Source organism: Schistocerca serialis, chromosome 1 (genome assembly GCF_023864345.2).
Source record: "Schistocerca serialis cubense isolate TAMUIC-IGC-003099 chromosome 1, iqSchSeri2.2, whole genome shotgun sequence".
NCBI lineage: Eukaryota > Metazoa > Arthropoda > Insecta > Orthoptera > Acrididae > Schistocerca > Schistocerca serialis.
Window position 1 is genome coordinate 652,730,645 of NC_064638.1, and position 17,481 is coordinate 652,748,125.

The 17,481-nt window shown below is 37.9% G+C and overlaps 1 protein-coding gene across 5 annotated transcripts in view; it reads left to right on the plus strand.

Annotated features, from left to right (window-relative positions):
• The window catches only part of LOC126479202 (uncharacterized), a 687,919-nt gene that overhangs the window by 658,531 nt on the left and 11,907 nt on the right, over positions 1-17,481 (plus strand). For all 5 annotated transcript variants that reach the window (XM_050103765.1, XM_050103768.1, XM_050103767.1 and 2 more), the window contains 5 exons: positions 2,312-2,521; positions 5,859-6,051; positions 6,337-6,508; positions 11,361-11,514; positions 11,609-11,721. In XM_050103765.1, coding sequence (XP_049959722.1) covers positions 2,312-2,521; positions 5,859-6,051; positions 6,337-6,508; positions 11,361-11,514; positions 11,609-11,721 — 842 coding nt within the window. The remainder of the gene's footprint in view (positions 1-2,311; positions 2,522-5,858; positions 6,052-6,336; positions 6,509-11,360; positions 11,515-11,608; positions 11,722-17,481) is intronic.

Below are 17,481 nucleotides of genomic sequence, written 5' to 3' on the forward strand. Positions count from 1 at the left end.
ACTGCTGTCCAAGCAACTGAGTGACTAACTGTGTACAGTTCATTATTAATTTTTGTGCTATTTGAAACAGATTTATATTTGAAATTAATATTCATGTTCTCCTGTGCTTTCCATGCAGTGACAGTGTTTGCTGGGTTGTTTTCCTGTGTTCATGGCTATACTTTCACTTTTGTGAGGGTAGTCATTTGGCTGACATTTTTTGTGTCCATTACTTCTGTTGTTTTAATTTAACACTAGCCATGTCTTGCCCCCCTTAAAAATTCCATACATCACTATATTTTATTTAAAATAATCTGTTATGTACATAGAAATATTTGAAACACTTACTCCCATTCAGTTGATGGTTTTCCTGTCTGGGAATCATTCAGCCTATTAAAAGTTTCTTGAACAGCTATGAGCAACTTACCAGCATGGGAACTCTTGCATTACATTTTACCAACAAATTTACAAATTAGTAAGTTGCAAATCACAATGCAGAGTTTGAACAGAAACCTGAAGTATTTAATTTTTATGGGAATTGAAATAACCATCAATCATTATTGATCTCTGCACATTAAGAAGTAGATAATCTTCTTTGTGTATTCTCTGCATCACCTAGCTTGCACTATCTGCAGGCCCCTAACCTTCCATGATGTAAATAAACTTACTGTACAACTGTTGTGATATTTTGAGCAATGCTTTCTCAGAAAATACAAGAATGACAAAATACCCCCTCCCCTCCTCTATTGTTATTATTGTTATACATAAGATAGTTCCTTGTAGGTCAGCTCTCTATTTCTTATTGACCTAAGTTTACATTGCTGCGGATTTGAAGCTACCTTCTCTTTCCTTGTTGAATATGTTTTTCAGCTTCTTACTGCATACTTTTGAACATCATCAATATTAATAACATTCTAAATGTCACCAGTTTCTTTCCTTTCCATAAGAAGAAACAATACATCTCCTTGTCCAAAATTTACCATTTGCTATCCTTTTGTCTTCACTCTTTTATGCAGTGTACTTTCCCCACTCTTCTGTCTCATCTTTTCTCCGTGACTGCATTATTCTGCAACAATAAACTTTTGAACAAGAGCATTGTGCATGCAGTTCTTTTTCTTTCACATTACTTTAAAACTATGAAACTGAAAGTGTTTGTCATTTTTCCCTATTCTGTGTGCACATTGATTATTATTCACTTCACAGAAAATGAAAATACTTCCTGTCAAACAGTGGAAACGCCCAGATACAATAACAATAATATGAAAATGGCAGGTAATTACTCACCACATATTGGAGGTACTGAGTTGCAGACTGGCACAATGAAAAACGTTGCTAAACCTTTAAGTGTTTGGACGTAGAAGTCCATCTTCTGAAACAGAAAACACACACACATATCCACACAAGGTCAATTCACTCACAAATGGCCACTGTGTCTGGTTGCTGGAGCTTGACTGCAGACTGTGAGTTCATGTGATCTGAGCAGGGATCTGCTGGGATGGGTGGTGGAAGAAAGCATGTGGCACTGAATAGTAAGGTAGGTTTGGGGAAAGACACTGGGGTGAAGCTTTGCTACCCCCCTGTCTTCCCCCTACCTATCCCTTTCCATGTTCACACACCTTCTATCCCACCAGTACACCTACCAATCTTTTCCCTTTCTCTCCTCTTCTCTTCCCCACCCCTCCCACCGTCCTTCAGCATAGCTTTTCAACTCTGCACCTAGCAACCCTGTTCTGTCCCCACCATGTCCCAGCATGCTCCCAAAGGCAGCACATCTTCTCCCACTCCTGCCCTGCTATCCTTCCACCTTCCCATCCTGTGCCTCCTCACCTCCTCCTTACTACCACTCCCCACCCCCAGAAGGTCAGACAGTCACAGTCTGCAGTCAGGCCTTAGCACCTGGACTCAGTGCCCATGTGTGTCAGTGTAGTTTTTGTGTGAATGTGTGTGTTTTTTCTATTTTGGAAGGAATTTTTTGTCCAAAAGCTTAAATATTGAACAGTGTTTTTCATTACACCTGTCTGCAACTCAGTGCCTACTCTATGTGATGAGCAGCAATCTAGTCTTTTCATATTGATGTTGAAGCTCTTTCTATCCAACATTTCTCCATTCTCAGTAACTGTAATCCTTTATTTAAATACAATCATATTGCTGCTCTCCCACCATATCTTCATGTTGTTTTAGTTGCTTAACAGTTTCTTTTTACACGTAAGTTTCTCGTTATGGTATTATGTTAAAACTGCTGTTTACCATGCATGATCTAATATAGTGCTATTTGCATAATGACGTGAAAGCTGTTTTACTCATTCACTCCATTTTTCTTTTTGCATGACAGTTTACATTTCAATGAATCTGCAGTAGTGTGGCTTTCATCTGATGGAAAGCTGCCCAGTGATGGTACAGAACCACCATCAGTCTGTTATGTTCAAGGTCTTGCAGATGGTCTTGGAGTTACTTGTGAGATAGCTGTTGTAGTGGCAAATGTCATAGGCTTCAGCATTCTTGGGATATTGCTGATAATTGCCTTTATTTTTGTAAAGAGAAGGTGAGTTAATAAGATTACCCTATCATGATTTTTATACATATACAGGGTGTTACAAAAGGTACGGCCAAACTTTCAGGAAACATTCCTCACACACTAATAAAGAAAAGATGTTATGCGGACATGTGTCCGTAAACGCTTAATTTCCATGTTAGAGCTCATTTTAGTTTCATCAGTATGTACTGTACTTCCTTGATTCACCGCCAGTTGGCCCAATTGAAGGTAACGTTGACTTTGGTGCTTGTGTTGACATGCGACTCATTGCTCTACAGTACTAGCATCAAGCACGTTAGTACGTAGCATCAACAGGTTAGTGTTAATCACGAACGTGGTTTTGCAGTCAGTGCAATGTTTACAAATGCGGAGTTGGCAGACACCCATTTGATGTATGGATTAGCATGGGGCAATAGCCGTGGTGCGGTACATTTGTATCGAGACAGATTTCCAGAACGAAGGTGTCCCGACAGGAATACATTCAAAGCAATTGATCGGCGTCTTAGGGAGCACAGAACGTTCCAGCCTATGACTCGCAACTGGGGAAGACCTAGAATGCTGAGGACACCTGCAATGGACGAGGCAATTCTTCATGCAGTTGACGATAAGCCTAATGTCAGCGTCAGAGAAGTTGCTGCTGTACAAGGTAACGTTGACCACGTCACTGTGTGGAGAGTGCTACGGGAGAACCAGTTCTTTCCGTACCATGTACAGCATGTGCAGGCACTATCAGCAGCTGATTGGCCTCCACGGGTACACTTCTGCGAATGGTTCATCCAACAATGTGTCAATCCTCATTTCAGTGCGAATGTTCAAATGTTCTCTTTACGGATAAGGCTTCATTCCAACATGATCAAATTGTAAATTTTCACAATCAACATGTGCGGGCCGATGAGAATCCGCACGCAATTGTGCAATCACGTCATCAACACAGATTTTCTGTGAATGTTTGGGCAGGCATTGTTGTTGATGTCTTGATTGGGCCCCATGTTCTTCCACCTATGCTCAATGGAGCACGTTATCATGATTTCATACGGGATACACTACCTGTGCTGCTAGAACATGTGCCTTTACAAGTACGACACAACATGTGGTTCATGCACGATGGAGCTCCTGCAAATTTCAGTCGAAGTGTTCGTACGCTTCTCAACAACAGATTTGGTGACCGATGGATTGGTAGAGGCAGACCAATTCCATAGCCTCTATGCTCTCCTGACCTCAACCCTCTTGACTTAAATTTATGGGGGCATTTGAAAGCTCTTGTCTACGTAACCCCGGTACCAAATGTAGAGACTCTTTGTGCTCGTATTGTGGATGGCTGTGATACAATACGACATTCTCCAGGGCTGCATTAGCACATCAGGGATTCCATGTGATGGAGGGTGGATGCATGTATCCTCGCTAACAGAGGACATTGACACTTTGAACATTTCCTGTAACAAAGTGTTTGAAGTCATGCTGGTACGTTCTGTTGCTGTGTCTTTCCATTCCATGATTAATGTGATTTGAAGAGAAGTAATAAAATGAGCTCTGACATGGAAAGTTAGCATTTCCAGACACATGTCCACATAACATATTTTCTTTCTTTGTGTGGGAGGAATGTTTCCTGAAAGTGTGGCCGTACCTTTTTGTAACACCCTGTGTAAACCTGCTGAACTTTACTCTTAACAGGTACCAAGTTACTGTAAAATATAAACAAAGGACAGTCATAATAATCAACTTTGTAAAATACTGTCTACATGATTCTCATCAGGCAATGCCAGAAATGCATGTAATATGTGAGAACCTCATATTATCCAGATTTCCAGTTTGTCCTGATTTATTTGTTGTTTCCTTTTCCTTTTCTAACACAACAATGTGTAGTGTGTAGTTGGTACAGAGCAGTGTATTTACAGTTGTTAGGTTTGGAATGCAGATAGCAGGGAGATCACTTGTCCCATGCTTCCAGCTACTGTGGCTATGGTCAGTGTGATTCTGTTCTTTACAGAGTTCAGCATGTATTGTTCTTTCATTTCATGTTTTCAGTGTGTGTGTGAGTGAAATGACTTCAAAGCAAAAGAAAGTGGTCATTTCAGTGCACAAAAAGTTGGAAGCACTAAACGGAATAGACAGAGGAGAACTGCTGGGAAACATAGCTACAGACAATGGTGTAGGGACATCACCTGTCAGACTGGAGAAAAAACTGAAAAGAAATTGAGGATTCGGCTTCAAAATGATGGGTGAAGACAGTCTGCAGAACAACAATACAGCACAGAAATCCAGAAATCAAACACTGTATGAAGCATTACTCACTGAGCATTGGTCAGTGAGAAAAGAGATCACATTGTTCCAATACCTGGTCCAGTCGTGCAGGAAAAGGCAAGAAACTTAAGCAGGAAGCCATCCATTGATGATCTAAATTTCACAGCCAGCCCAGGTTGGTTGGAAAGATGGAAAGCTCCTCATGTCACATATAAGCTTTCAGTGACTTAAGTTTTTTGGGGGTTGCAGTGGCTGTAGGAAACTTCCGTGAAGAATTTGAAGAAGTATTTCCTTCAGAAACTTAAATCCTCACCAGATTTATAGTGAAGATGAACCTGGAATTTTTTATCAGATGATGCTCACTAAGACATTGATTTCCAAATGACATGACTTGAAAGGGTTATAGGAGGTGTAAAGATCAATATATAATTATGGCATGTATAAGTGCATTTGGAAGACACAAAAATCCCTCTCATGTTGGTATGAAAATCAGAAAATCTGACAGCATTGAAACATAAATTAGTCTTGTTTGCCAGTTATCTGCAAATCAAATATTTTTTGATTATCCAGACTTTCAGTTATCCAGATTACATTTGGTCCCACGTAGTCTGGATGAATGAAGTTCTTGTGTAGCCTTTTACTGCAATTTCAAGGCAGTTTTTGAGTCAGTGAGATTACCCTGTTGAAGAATACAAGAAGTCAGCTGTGAATTGCAGCAACACTGCTAAGTTGCTGTTGGTGTACTGGTTATACATCATTTTTTGAAGTTGCTATTAATATGTATTGACAGAATGGACATTACTAGTCTAATTTGGGACAACTCTATATTAAGGGAATGTAAAATTATGCTTTAAAGATAATTTTGTTTGTAATAGGAAGCAAACCAATGTTTTCCAATGACACTGGGTATTGTGTGTGTGTGTGTGTGTGTGTGTGTGTGTGTGAGAGAGAGAGAGAGAGAGAGAGAGAGAGAGAGAGAGAGTTTTACTTGTCCTGCCACTGAATTTTAAGTTTCTTAGATCGATGGTCTAATGACAGTGATTTATCCAATCAAAGTGCAATATGTTTGGACCTTTTTTTATGAATATTATATTTATGTAAACAGGTATGAGAAGAAAGTTCAGCTGACCAAAAGATACATGGAGCATCTTGGCATTGATTTGCTATCAGCATCAAATCTGGGAACTCTTGACAAATGGGAGATTCCACGTGATAGAGTAGTCATCAACCGAAAGCTTGGAGAAGGAGCATTTGGCACTGTGTATGGGGGAGAAGCCCACTTTGCTGAGAAAGGATGGGTATGTCTGATCTAGACCCTTGTTCATTAAGCACTCAATAATTCAGTGTTAAGCATCCTATGCCACACATTTCACACTAGTTTGAAGAATATGCATGCAGCTGTAGATGCATGTAAATGTAGTATGAAACATTTGAGTTTGATGCAATTTTGTTCACATTTTAGTATTTCAAGAGGTTGTGTCATGTTTACATAAGTTGGATAGTATTCTGGATGTATGTTTACAGCTACAAATTCTTTCAAAGTGATTGTGACAGTGCTATTAAAAGTATGTGTGACATCCTAGGTTGCAGTTGCTGTCAAAACATTGAAGGTTGGTTCTTCAACAGAAGAAAAACTGGATTTCTTAAGTGAAGCTGAAGTCATGAAACGCTTTGAACACAAAAACATCGTAAAACTGTTGGGTGTCTGTACAAAAAATGAACCTGTCTACACTGTGATGGAGTTTATGCTGTATGGTGAGATATATATTAGCATAATATATTACAAACTTAAGATTGTAGTTCTAGATAATAAAATAAATTATAAGAAATTGAAACATCATCACCTCAACTGCATCACATTGGAACAAATTTCAGACTTTTCTACAGCCATTTTTGGTATTCATTTCAGCAATGTTTTTTTCTTGGTTCACTTCCTTCTTGACACAACATTGTGAGAGAGCCTTTCAGGTGTAAAATATATACAAAAAGTGAGTCTGTGTGTATTTGTGTGTGTGTGTGTGTGTGTGTGTGTGTGTGTGTGTGTGTTGGTGTGTGAGTGGGTGGGGGGGGGGGGGAGAAAAAAAGGGGGGGGGGGAAAGGTCCTAAGTTCACAAAAATGATTGTCATTTGAGTGTAAGGAACCTTCATTGGGTGTGAAACATTTATGTAAAAAATTAAGAGTCTCATTATAGGGGAATTAGTAAAACTAGCAGCTGAAGCATGAAGAAGTAGAGTAGTTCTGTCATATGAAAAGATAAGCTTTTAATTTCTGCTTTACAGAACTTTTTAGCATGTTCCTTATTCTATAGTGAAAGAGAAATGAGTAATAGGAAGACAAAGAAAATACATATAAAAAAGAGACAAGTTACAGAAAATAATCATAGGTGTCAGTGGTTTAAAGCAGATCAGATTCAAGTACCAGACTACTTGTTTCCAGTTTCAGGGATCCATTAAATCCCAAGTTAAAATCCAGTTTGAAATATATCATGAGGGTCAATGAACATTTAAGATAAAGATAGGCAAATGGTGAAGAAAATAGTACACTGGCTTCTTCCAATTCTAGTCTACAGTATTCATCTATCTTTCCTCTCTCTTGCCCTTCACAGTTTATTAATATCCAGCAATATGCTAAATGGTGGAAATGGTTTCCTTGTCTGCTTGCACATTTGTTCCCTTTATTTTCTAATTTTGGTATTTTAAAATCTTCATAAACAGTAAATTAAGATAATTATAATTATTTGGGCTTCTGTATTCAGAACAATGGTGTCAAGTGACTGTCAGAATTATCTTGTTAACAAATGTATTTAAAATTGTGCATTTAAAAAATCACATCTAACACATTTTTACAGTGGTTATAATTCACAGCATCAGATATTCTTCATTGCCAACTCCCAATCTCAGTTTATCTGTACTACTTATTTATTAGTGTCAACCTGTCATTATATTGTCAGATATTTGCTGTGACTGTATTGGAATGGATTACTAATTGTATTTACCTTTTGCAAACGCATGTAAATTCACAATTTGTTGTGTAGCATGAAGGAAATAAATCTGTATTCTAGATGAAGTAGCGTGTTACTAGTTGTTTCCTGCATGTACAGGATTGCCACAAGTTCTGGGAATCAGGGAATATTAGGGAATTTCAAACGTGCCATGGAAATCTGTCAATGTTAATAGAAATTGGAAAAAACCCAGTAAAGTCTTGTTTTTGTCTCAGTAGATGAAGTGGTTTGTTTATTGAGATGTCATGCATCATCACTGGATGGGTGCAGCTGAGTACATGTGGTGCTTCCCTACTCCCTCACTCTTACTGCTTCTCCCCTTTCTACCACTCCCTTCAGTTTGCAGCCAATGCTGCCACCACTCCTTGTCCCTAGTCTAGCAGCTGCTGGCAAGAAACAGGGAAGCATGAGGAGTGGTTTGTTTGGATCTGATTCTCAGAGACGGTTGACGAAGTGGCTGGAGACGGAGGTCATGTGAGCATGAGATGTGCCTGAGTGATTGTGTGAATGTGTGTGTGCTCTCATTTTCTGATAAAAGCATGGCCTTGTGACTGCCTTTCCTATGTGGTGAGAGGTAATGCCTGAAATTTGGTATTCTCGACTGACTCTTGACACTGTGTATGTAGGAAGGCCGAATTACCTAACAATTTCCAAAATGGAATGTCCCATGTGTCTAGCTCCAACTACCACCCTGCACTCAAAGTCTGCCAATTCCCGTTGTGGGGCCATAATCACATCGGACACATTCATATGAATCACCTGAGTACAAATTACAGCTCCACCAATGTACTGCCCTTTCATACCTTGTGTAAGCTATCCTATGACTTTTGTCACCTCAATGTGTAATCCTTACTCCGTCCGACCGAAAAGTTCCGAGACCGATTTTATTCTTGGCGTACAAGTCATGACAGTGCAGTAACTACTGCGACACCTTGAACTAACTACTGCAAGCAACAATGTGCATTCCCTCAGTTAGTTGCAAGTAGTCAGTGTTAAGTAGTGGATGTGGAGTCGTAGTGTCAGAGTTGATGTGTCACCAATCCCAATGGAATTACATCTCTAAATGAAGTGTACAGGACATTCTACAGACTATTTTGAAGAAGAGAAAAGTGTGCGCAATGTCTTTTACTGAAGACCTTGATTCCCACACATTAGATATCATGTATCTAAAAATTTATTTCGTTTTAGATCAAGATGTAGGCGGCTGTACACATTTTAATATCAGTTCATCAATAATTAGGTATTTGCTTTGTTCAAATGTAATATATAGCATGTAGAAACTTGTAAATCAGTGTGCGATCCATCCAGATTCAAGAGAAAAGTTTTATAGCAGAACAGATCGGGAACATTTTGAAAACATATGTATGGAAACGAGGAGCTTTCAACACTGTCACATCGTGCAGAGCATCAGAATGTATCAAGGAACACATATACCCCACATTACTTTACCAGCCATCGTAACTCACCGAGTAGACTGCTGGGACATCAAACTCTCATTCACCATGGAGCTATGGTTCTTATCCTTGTAAGATTACTTTTTTTTTTTTTTTAAGATGTCCTCTCCCTACTTCTCGTTGTTTATAAGGAGGACAGCATTTTATCACATGACAATAGCCTATCACATAACAGTGGGGTCCATTAAACTGCATGCATGTGTCAATAAACCGTGCAGTGCAAATCCATGAGTGGTCCCATTACGTTCATGGAAGGCGGCTTCCCAATGGAGTACACAAATGATGAATATATCGATATGCTTTTGGTGCTGGGTGCATGCAGTAACTAAGCCGACACCACTGCTGCTGATGCTCATGCATTTGCTGCATGGTACCCTCAAAGGCACCATCCTGATAAGAAATTTTTTTGTCACCTGGAGCAAGGCCTTCGGAAAACCGGTAACTTTCGTCCATGACTAATGGACAGAGGATGTCCAATGACTAGACGTACTCCACTGAGGACACAATTCTTAAAATGCTCACCAATTGCCACAGCAAAGTACCCCTGATATTGCACGGCAGTTTCAAATATCTCAAACTGGTTGTTTAAGTATTTCGTGATGAAGAACTGCATCCATATCGCTACACGGTAAATCAACACCAGTTGCCAGAAGACTGCATTCGATGAAAACTGTTTTTTGAATGGCTTTTTCACCAAGTGAAAGATAACAAATATTTTATAAATAACATGATGTGGGCTGAAGAGTCTAGCTTCACTCGTTGTTTTCTACCTTCACGACAGCCATTATTGGTGGGAACACAACCCACTTGTTACCCGTAAACATTGCTTTCAGGCACACTTTGGCATAAATCTGTGGGCTGGAATTGTGAGAGGAGTGCTTTTGGGGCCTTACCTATTACCGGACAAGGCACCCCTTATTGTATATCATACATTTCTTTGCAATACTTTGCCTGTCGCCCATCTGCAGCTCAGCAATCATCTTCACATTGAGTTGATACCTGCCTCCATGGGTATTGATTGTCAGAGTATTCAGGCAAGTTACCATTGCATGTACTAATCATTGGGTCTCACTTCATCAACTTGGTGTCTGTGACACATGAATAGCTGGTTATGCAAGTGGACTTCCATGATGGTCCAAAACTGCAGGCAATTTCTTTCAGTATCTCTTAACGCATCAGGCCTGCCAATCTGAAGCCCATCATTTCCCACTAATGTGCAGGCCCTGCCCACCAGGTCTAGCCTCACCAATATGCCCGCAGGCTGAGTCTGTTTGTGTGTGCTGTAATGCAGTGGATTTTTGAGATTTATCTGTGGAATGTGGTGCTCCTAACTAGGTCAGAGGCCACCAGTGATGGATTACAGGAATTGTGACTGTCTCACCACAAGTACATTTTACAGAGCAGAAATTTATAGAATTTCATTTATTCTAGAACATTTTTGACACTTTTAAAATAGTTTTAGAAAGCATGGATGATAAACAGAAGAAAATTGGGGCAGTTGCTAGCAGTCTGTACTTCTTGAAAGAAAGATCACACAATACCTGTAAAAGAATAGACATAACACAGTGAGTAATAACCGACAATAACAAATATAGTAAAAACCAACATTTTATTGGTGATCACCTACTGTGTTGGTTTACACAACTCTTCCACACCTTAGACACTTCTTTCAAGAGGCCTACTTTTTTTGTGGGGATATTTCTGAAATCAGCAAAGGCATTTTAAATTTGCTGTGTGACTCCAAGGAAATGTGTATTTTTGTCATCAAATATGTTTCGTTTTATTGAAATAAAATGACATCAGTGGTCTTAATGAAACATACATACAATTTGGCTTGCTTCCTCCACCTAAAAACAGTTCATTACAATAGAGGTTGATGATAGAACTTAAGATTTTTACTCTCATTGTTAGAAATACAGAAGTTCATACATTTTCTTGTCAACTAATGTCTTTACTTACCCTTGAGATCACAAAATTTTTTAGAGAAAAATGCTAAAACTTGTCTGGAAATTGGGGAAATATCAAGGAATTTCACTTGTGGTAACCCTGATGTAGCTCATGCTTACTCTACATACTGAGTGCACTTGAGTCTTTTGTGCATTTCCAAGAAGCAGATGATTACAGGTTTATCAACATATATTTCCATTACAGGGGATCTGAAAACATTTCTTCTGGCTCGGCGACATTTAGTAAATGACAGACTTACTGAAGAATCAGATGAAGTATCAAGCAAAAAGTTGACTTCAATGGCTCTAGATGTAGCAAGAGCACTCAGCTACCTTGCTGATTTGAAATTCGTTCATCGGTGTGTACAACCAACAACTATGTATTCAACTTTCATGTAATTTTTAAAATATTGGAATGGTTGCTTAACAAATGCATTTGTTTGTTTGTACTAGTGATGTCGCATCACGGAACTGCCTTGTCAATGCTGCTCGTGTGGTGAAACTTGGAGACTTTGGAATGACAAGGCCAATGTTTGAAAATGATTACTATAAATTCAACAGAAAAGGTAAGACTGTGTGATATATTCACACTTATAAAATGAGAATTTAGTGTTATCTACTTTTCTTGGATGATAAGAAATGTTCAGAGCTTCCAGGAACCTGAAATTTGTTTTAGAGATTGTTTTGAGAATTGGAAAATTGTAGTGTTGTCTGTTTTTTAGCTATACATAATATTGCTTTCTGTTTCTCATACAGTTTACTTCTGAAGAAATTAATATTTATCTGTTTTTGTCACGTGGCTATAAATGGAAGAAATTTACAATTGAGAGCAGAGCAAAAACAAGCAGTTCTTTTACTAAATCATGTATACCTTGCGTAGGAGAGAGTGCTCAAATCCGGTATAAAGAATTTTAAGTAGATTACTTTATCATCATCATCATCATACATTATTATTATTTCTATTATTATTTATACATTTTATTACTATTTCAATTCTGGAACTACATTTAATACATTCTGTTTTTAAAGGACTTTTTGTCAATTGCTTCACCATGCTCTTGAGAGTTTTTTCAAAATTATATTTTAAAGCTTTTGATAGCAAATTTGAGTTCTGGAAAAGGTGGAACATGCATGCAACCCATTATCATCTATGAAAGACTGAGAATTAGTTTCATTTAGAAAGGCCTGATAAGATTTGAACAATTAAGTAATGCTTTTGTGTTAATGGCCTGTCACAAATTTTCGTCACTATGGTTTTAATTTCTTTTCCCACTCCTAGCATGTGAGCCATCTCTAATTGCTTCACTGTCCATGGGATGTCAAACACTAATCTTCCTTCCTTCTATTCCTTGCTGCATCTCTCAGCTATCAAAGAAACTTGAGTTTATATTCCCGTGCACTGCCCTTTATGTTCATAATCTAAGTAACAAGTCCTTCACAATAAAAACATTTGTACATCAGCATCATCATCTTATTTTTTAGCACACAAAATTTCAAAATAGAAAAACTGTCTTCTTATTTCATGCTAATTGTTGATAGGCACATGGGACTACTGTTAAGAAAACTCTGCATTTGAAACTTCCTGATAGATTAAAACTGTGTGTGTCAGACCAGGACTGAAACCAGGGGGCTGCGCCTTCTGTAGGCAGTTGCTGTACTGACAGAACTATCAAAGCATGGCTCACAACCAGTCCTCACAGCTTTATTTCCACCAGCACCTCATCTCCAACTTTATAAAGTTGAGTCCCAGTCTGGCACACAGTTTTAATCTGCCAGGAAGTTTCAAATCTATATACAGTCCACTGCAGAGTAAAAATCTAATCTGGAAACAATTTGTCTAAAACATGTTTCTGCAGTATCCATTCTTCCTGGAGTGATAGTCATGCAAGGTATGCAGGAGAATTACTGTGGAGTTGGGGAGAGAGGAGATGAAGCGGCTCAGTCAATAGAGAATTTGGCTGCAAAAGACAAAGGTTCCAAGTTTGAGTCCCAAACTGACCCACAGTTTTAATCTGTTAGGATTCAGACCAGCACACACTCTGCTAAGTCCACAGGTCATGGTCTAGTGGCTAGCGTTGCTGCCTCTGGATCATGGGATCTTGGGTTCAATTCCCAGCCGGGTTGGGGATTTTCTCTGCCTGAGAACTGGGTGTTTGTGTTGTCCTCATCATTTCATCATTATCATCATTCATGATAGAGGTTCGATTGGATTGTGTAAAAAATTGGACTGTGTAAAAATTGGGACTTTGTATGGGCACTGATGACCACTCGGTTGAGCGCCCCACAAACCGAACATCATCATCATCACACTCTGCTTCAGAGTAAAAATTGATTCTGGAGCTCTATTTTTGTTTTTGATTCAACTTTGAATGTCTGTCTCAGTGCTAAGAGTTTCCAGATCATATAAAATTATACTCAAAATTATATGTACAGTATTGGAAATACGTGGGTGAGATACAAGCTATAGAAAGTATAAAGATAACCATCCACTGTAAAGTGTCGATCAATAGAAAGGCAATTAACTTCAACTATCTTTCAAACTATGTCCAGCAAAATTCTAGCAAATAAATGCATGCGTGTGTGCTTGTGCACTTGCCCCCCCCCCTCCCCCCCCTCCTCCTACACACACACACACACACACACACACACACACACACATACACAGCTTAGATTAGATTAGATTAGATTTACATTCATTCCAATTGATCTGTATTGAGGAGTTCCTCCAGGATGTAGAACATGTCAGAAAAACAATAATACATGATAGATATTTACAACAGAAACAAATAAGCTAATGTACCTTCCACAGGTCCCAAGTGGAATGATCGTCATTTTTTTCTTTTTAATGAACACTATGCGAAAGAATCATGTTACAAACACTCATTTACTAAGGTTCCAGTAATGCACTGAATTAAAAAAAAAATTATTTATAAGGTAATAAACATGTAATAGAACTACTACAATACTTATTTACGAGGTACACATTGCTGCACTGAAATTATGCAGAAGTTAGATTGTACTCACCCTCACTCACACACACACACACACACACACACACACACACACACACACACACATACACACAAATCAGCTAGTTCTACTGAGAAATTCATCAATGGAGTAGGAGGAGTTGGCCACCAATAAATCCTTTAGACTTCTCTTAAATTGAATTTCATTGTTTGTTAAGCTTTTTATGGCTGCTGGCAAGTTATTGAAAATGTGTGTTCTTGAATAACACAAACCTTTTTGTACAGGAGTAAGTGACTTTAAATCCTTGTGACGATTGGTCTTATTTCTAGTATTGATTCCATGAATTGAATTGCGCTGTTGGTTTGAAAAAGTGATATATTTTTAATGACAAATTTAATTAAGGACTAAATATATTGGGAAGCAGTAGTATGTATCCCTAGTTCCCTAAACAGGCTTCCGCAGGATGTTCTTGAGTTCACACCACATATATTAACTCTTATTGCACATTTTTGTGCCCAGAAAACTTTAGACTGGCTTGATGAATTACACCAAAAAATAATCCCATATGACATTATGGAATGAAAGTAAGCATAGTATGCCAGCTTTTTCATTTTTATATCCCCCATGTCTGACACAATTTGCATTGCAAATAGAGATTTGTTAAGACACTTCAGCAGTTCTGTCATGTGCTCCTCCCAGTTGAATTTATTATCAAGCTGTAATCCCAAGAATTTAACACTGTCCACTTCTTCTATCTGCTTGTCATTGCATGTTAGGCATATACACATGGGACACCCCTTACAAGTTCTGAACTGCATGTAGTGTGTTTTTTCAAAGTTTAGTGGCAAAGAATTGGCTAGGAACCAGTGATTTATGTCCACAAATATTTTATTAGTTGTTCTTTCTAAGACTACATTTGATTTGGTATTTATTGCAATGTTTGTATCATCAGCAAACAAAACAAACTTGGCATCTGGTAATTTTACTGATGAAAGGTCATTGATATACACAAGAAAAAGTAAGGGCCCTAAGATGGATCCTTGTGGGACCCCACTTGTAATTAGTTCTCAGTTGGATGATACCTAATAGCTTAATACATGTCTCTTACCTAATAACACACTTTGTTTCTTGCCAGAGATATAAGATTTGAGCCATTTTGCAGCATTTCCTGTTACACCATAATATTCTAATTTACTTAAGAGGATATTGTGATTTACACAGTCAGATGCCTTTGACAGATCATAAAATATACCAGTTGCCTGCAATTTTTTTGTCTAATGAATTAAGTACATTTTCACTGTAAGTGTAGATGGCCTTCTCAATATCAGAACCCTTTAGAAATTCGAACTGCGACTATGTCAGTATGTTATTTGTGATAAGATGATTATAAAGCAGGATTGTACATTACCTTTTCTAAAACTTTTGAGAATTCTGGTAAAAGTGAAAATGGACAGAAATTTGATGCTATTTCTTTATCTCCCTTCTTAAACAGTGGATTAACTTCAGCATATTGCAACCATTCAAGAAATATTCCACTGATAAACAAATGGTTACACAGACAGCTTAATATGTTACTTAACTCAGAATCACATTCTTTAATTAACATTGTTGATATTTCATCATACCCACTAGATGTTTTTAATTTTAAAGATTTTATGATGGACATTACTTCTGCTGGAGTAGTGAGGGTCAAATTCATATTATGCAAGTTACTTGAAATGTCTTATCTGAGGTATTCCATAGCAGCATACAGAGAACCTGACAACCCCATCTTTTCAGTAACAGTTATAAAATGTTTGTTAAAAATTTCTGCAACACTATACACATCTGCCACCAATGTATCATTTACTCTTAATGCTATTTGTCCCTCTTCATATGTGGTTCTACCGGTCTATTCCTTCACTATATCCCATATTGTCTTTATTTTGTTATCTGATATTACTATCTTTTCTTTGTAATATATTTGCTTTGATGTCCGTATTACAGTCTTCAATATTTTGCAGTATTTCTTCTAATGTGCTATAGCATCAACATCAGAACTGTTGTGGACTGGCAGATACAGTTTTCTTTTTGTTTTACAAGCTACCTCTATTCCTTGTATAATCTATGGCTATTTTGTAGACTTTTCTAACATTGGTTAGTTTTGAGGGAAAACAGTGTTCAAATAAGGTAAGCACTTTATTAGCAAAAGTGTTATATTTTTCATTCATGCCATGAGCACTGTAAACATAACTCCAGTGAATGTCTCTGAGGAGTCTCCTAAAATAATCAATTTTTGGCTTATTCATTACCCTCTTGAGCTCAGATTTAACAGATTTTATATCCTGTTCAGTATTAACATTTAACAGAAGTAACTGCATGTCATGGTCTAAGAGGCCATTAACTATGGGTTTTGTAATATAATTTTGTTCATTGGACCTTTCTATAAAGATATTATCTATGGCTGTTTGTGAGCAATTGGTTACCCTAGTGGGGAACTTTACAGTGGGAATTAAGTTGAATGATAGTGATACTAACTCAAATAAGTGCTTATTGGGAGAGTCTTTAAGGAACTCTACATTGAAGTCACCAGCATCCACTATTTCTTTGTTTTTGTTGTTAAATGGGCCAGTACAGCTTCAAGGTGGTTTGTGAATACATTAAAATTACCTGCAGGTGCTCAATATACACTTAATATTATGAAGGATTTTTTGTGAAATTCTACTTCTGTTGCACATGCTTCCTTATAATGGTCTAGGCAAAATTTATGAATGTCTATATTCTTAAATTTATGAGAGTTCCTGATGAATGCAGCAACTCCTCCTTTCTCCATTTCTGCTCTACGAAAGTAAGATTCTAACCTATAACCTGTAACAGTTAAAAGTTCAATACCAGTGGTCACATGATGTACAGAGAGGCAGATTATGTCAGCTGGGTTTGAGGACTCTGATTCATCTATGCAGATAATTAATTCTTTAATTTTATTTCTCAAACCTCTTATATTCTGATGCAATACAGATAGCTGACATTTCACACTGACTGAGTTAAAATTGGGTAGAGTTGAAATTTCTACTGATTGTCGAAAATTCTTAACTAATAGCTGTTTATGCTGATGTAATAAGCTTGAATTATGTTTTTTGGGTTCTTTCTCAAACTTAAGGTTTGTCTCAATCCTAACCCCTCTTAAAACCTGGATTCTTTCTGTCCTCCCTACCCTAAAAAAGGGTCTTTTATGAACCCTATAACCACTGGTATTTTATCACTCATGACAGTGCCTCCCCCTTTAACTTTCCTGCTGTTTTCCCAGCCAGTTTACCCTTCCTTTTCCTGTTGAGGTGAAGGCCATGCCTACTTTAATTGTCTTGTTTTTGGGAGTG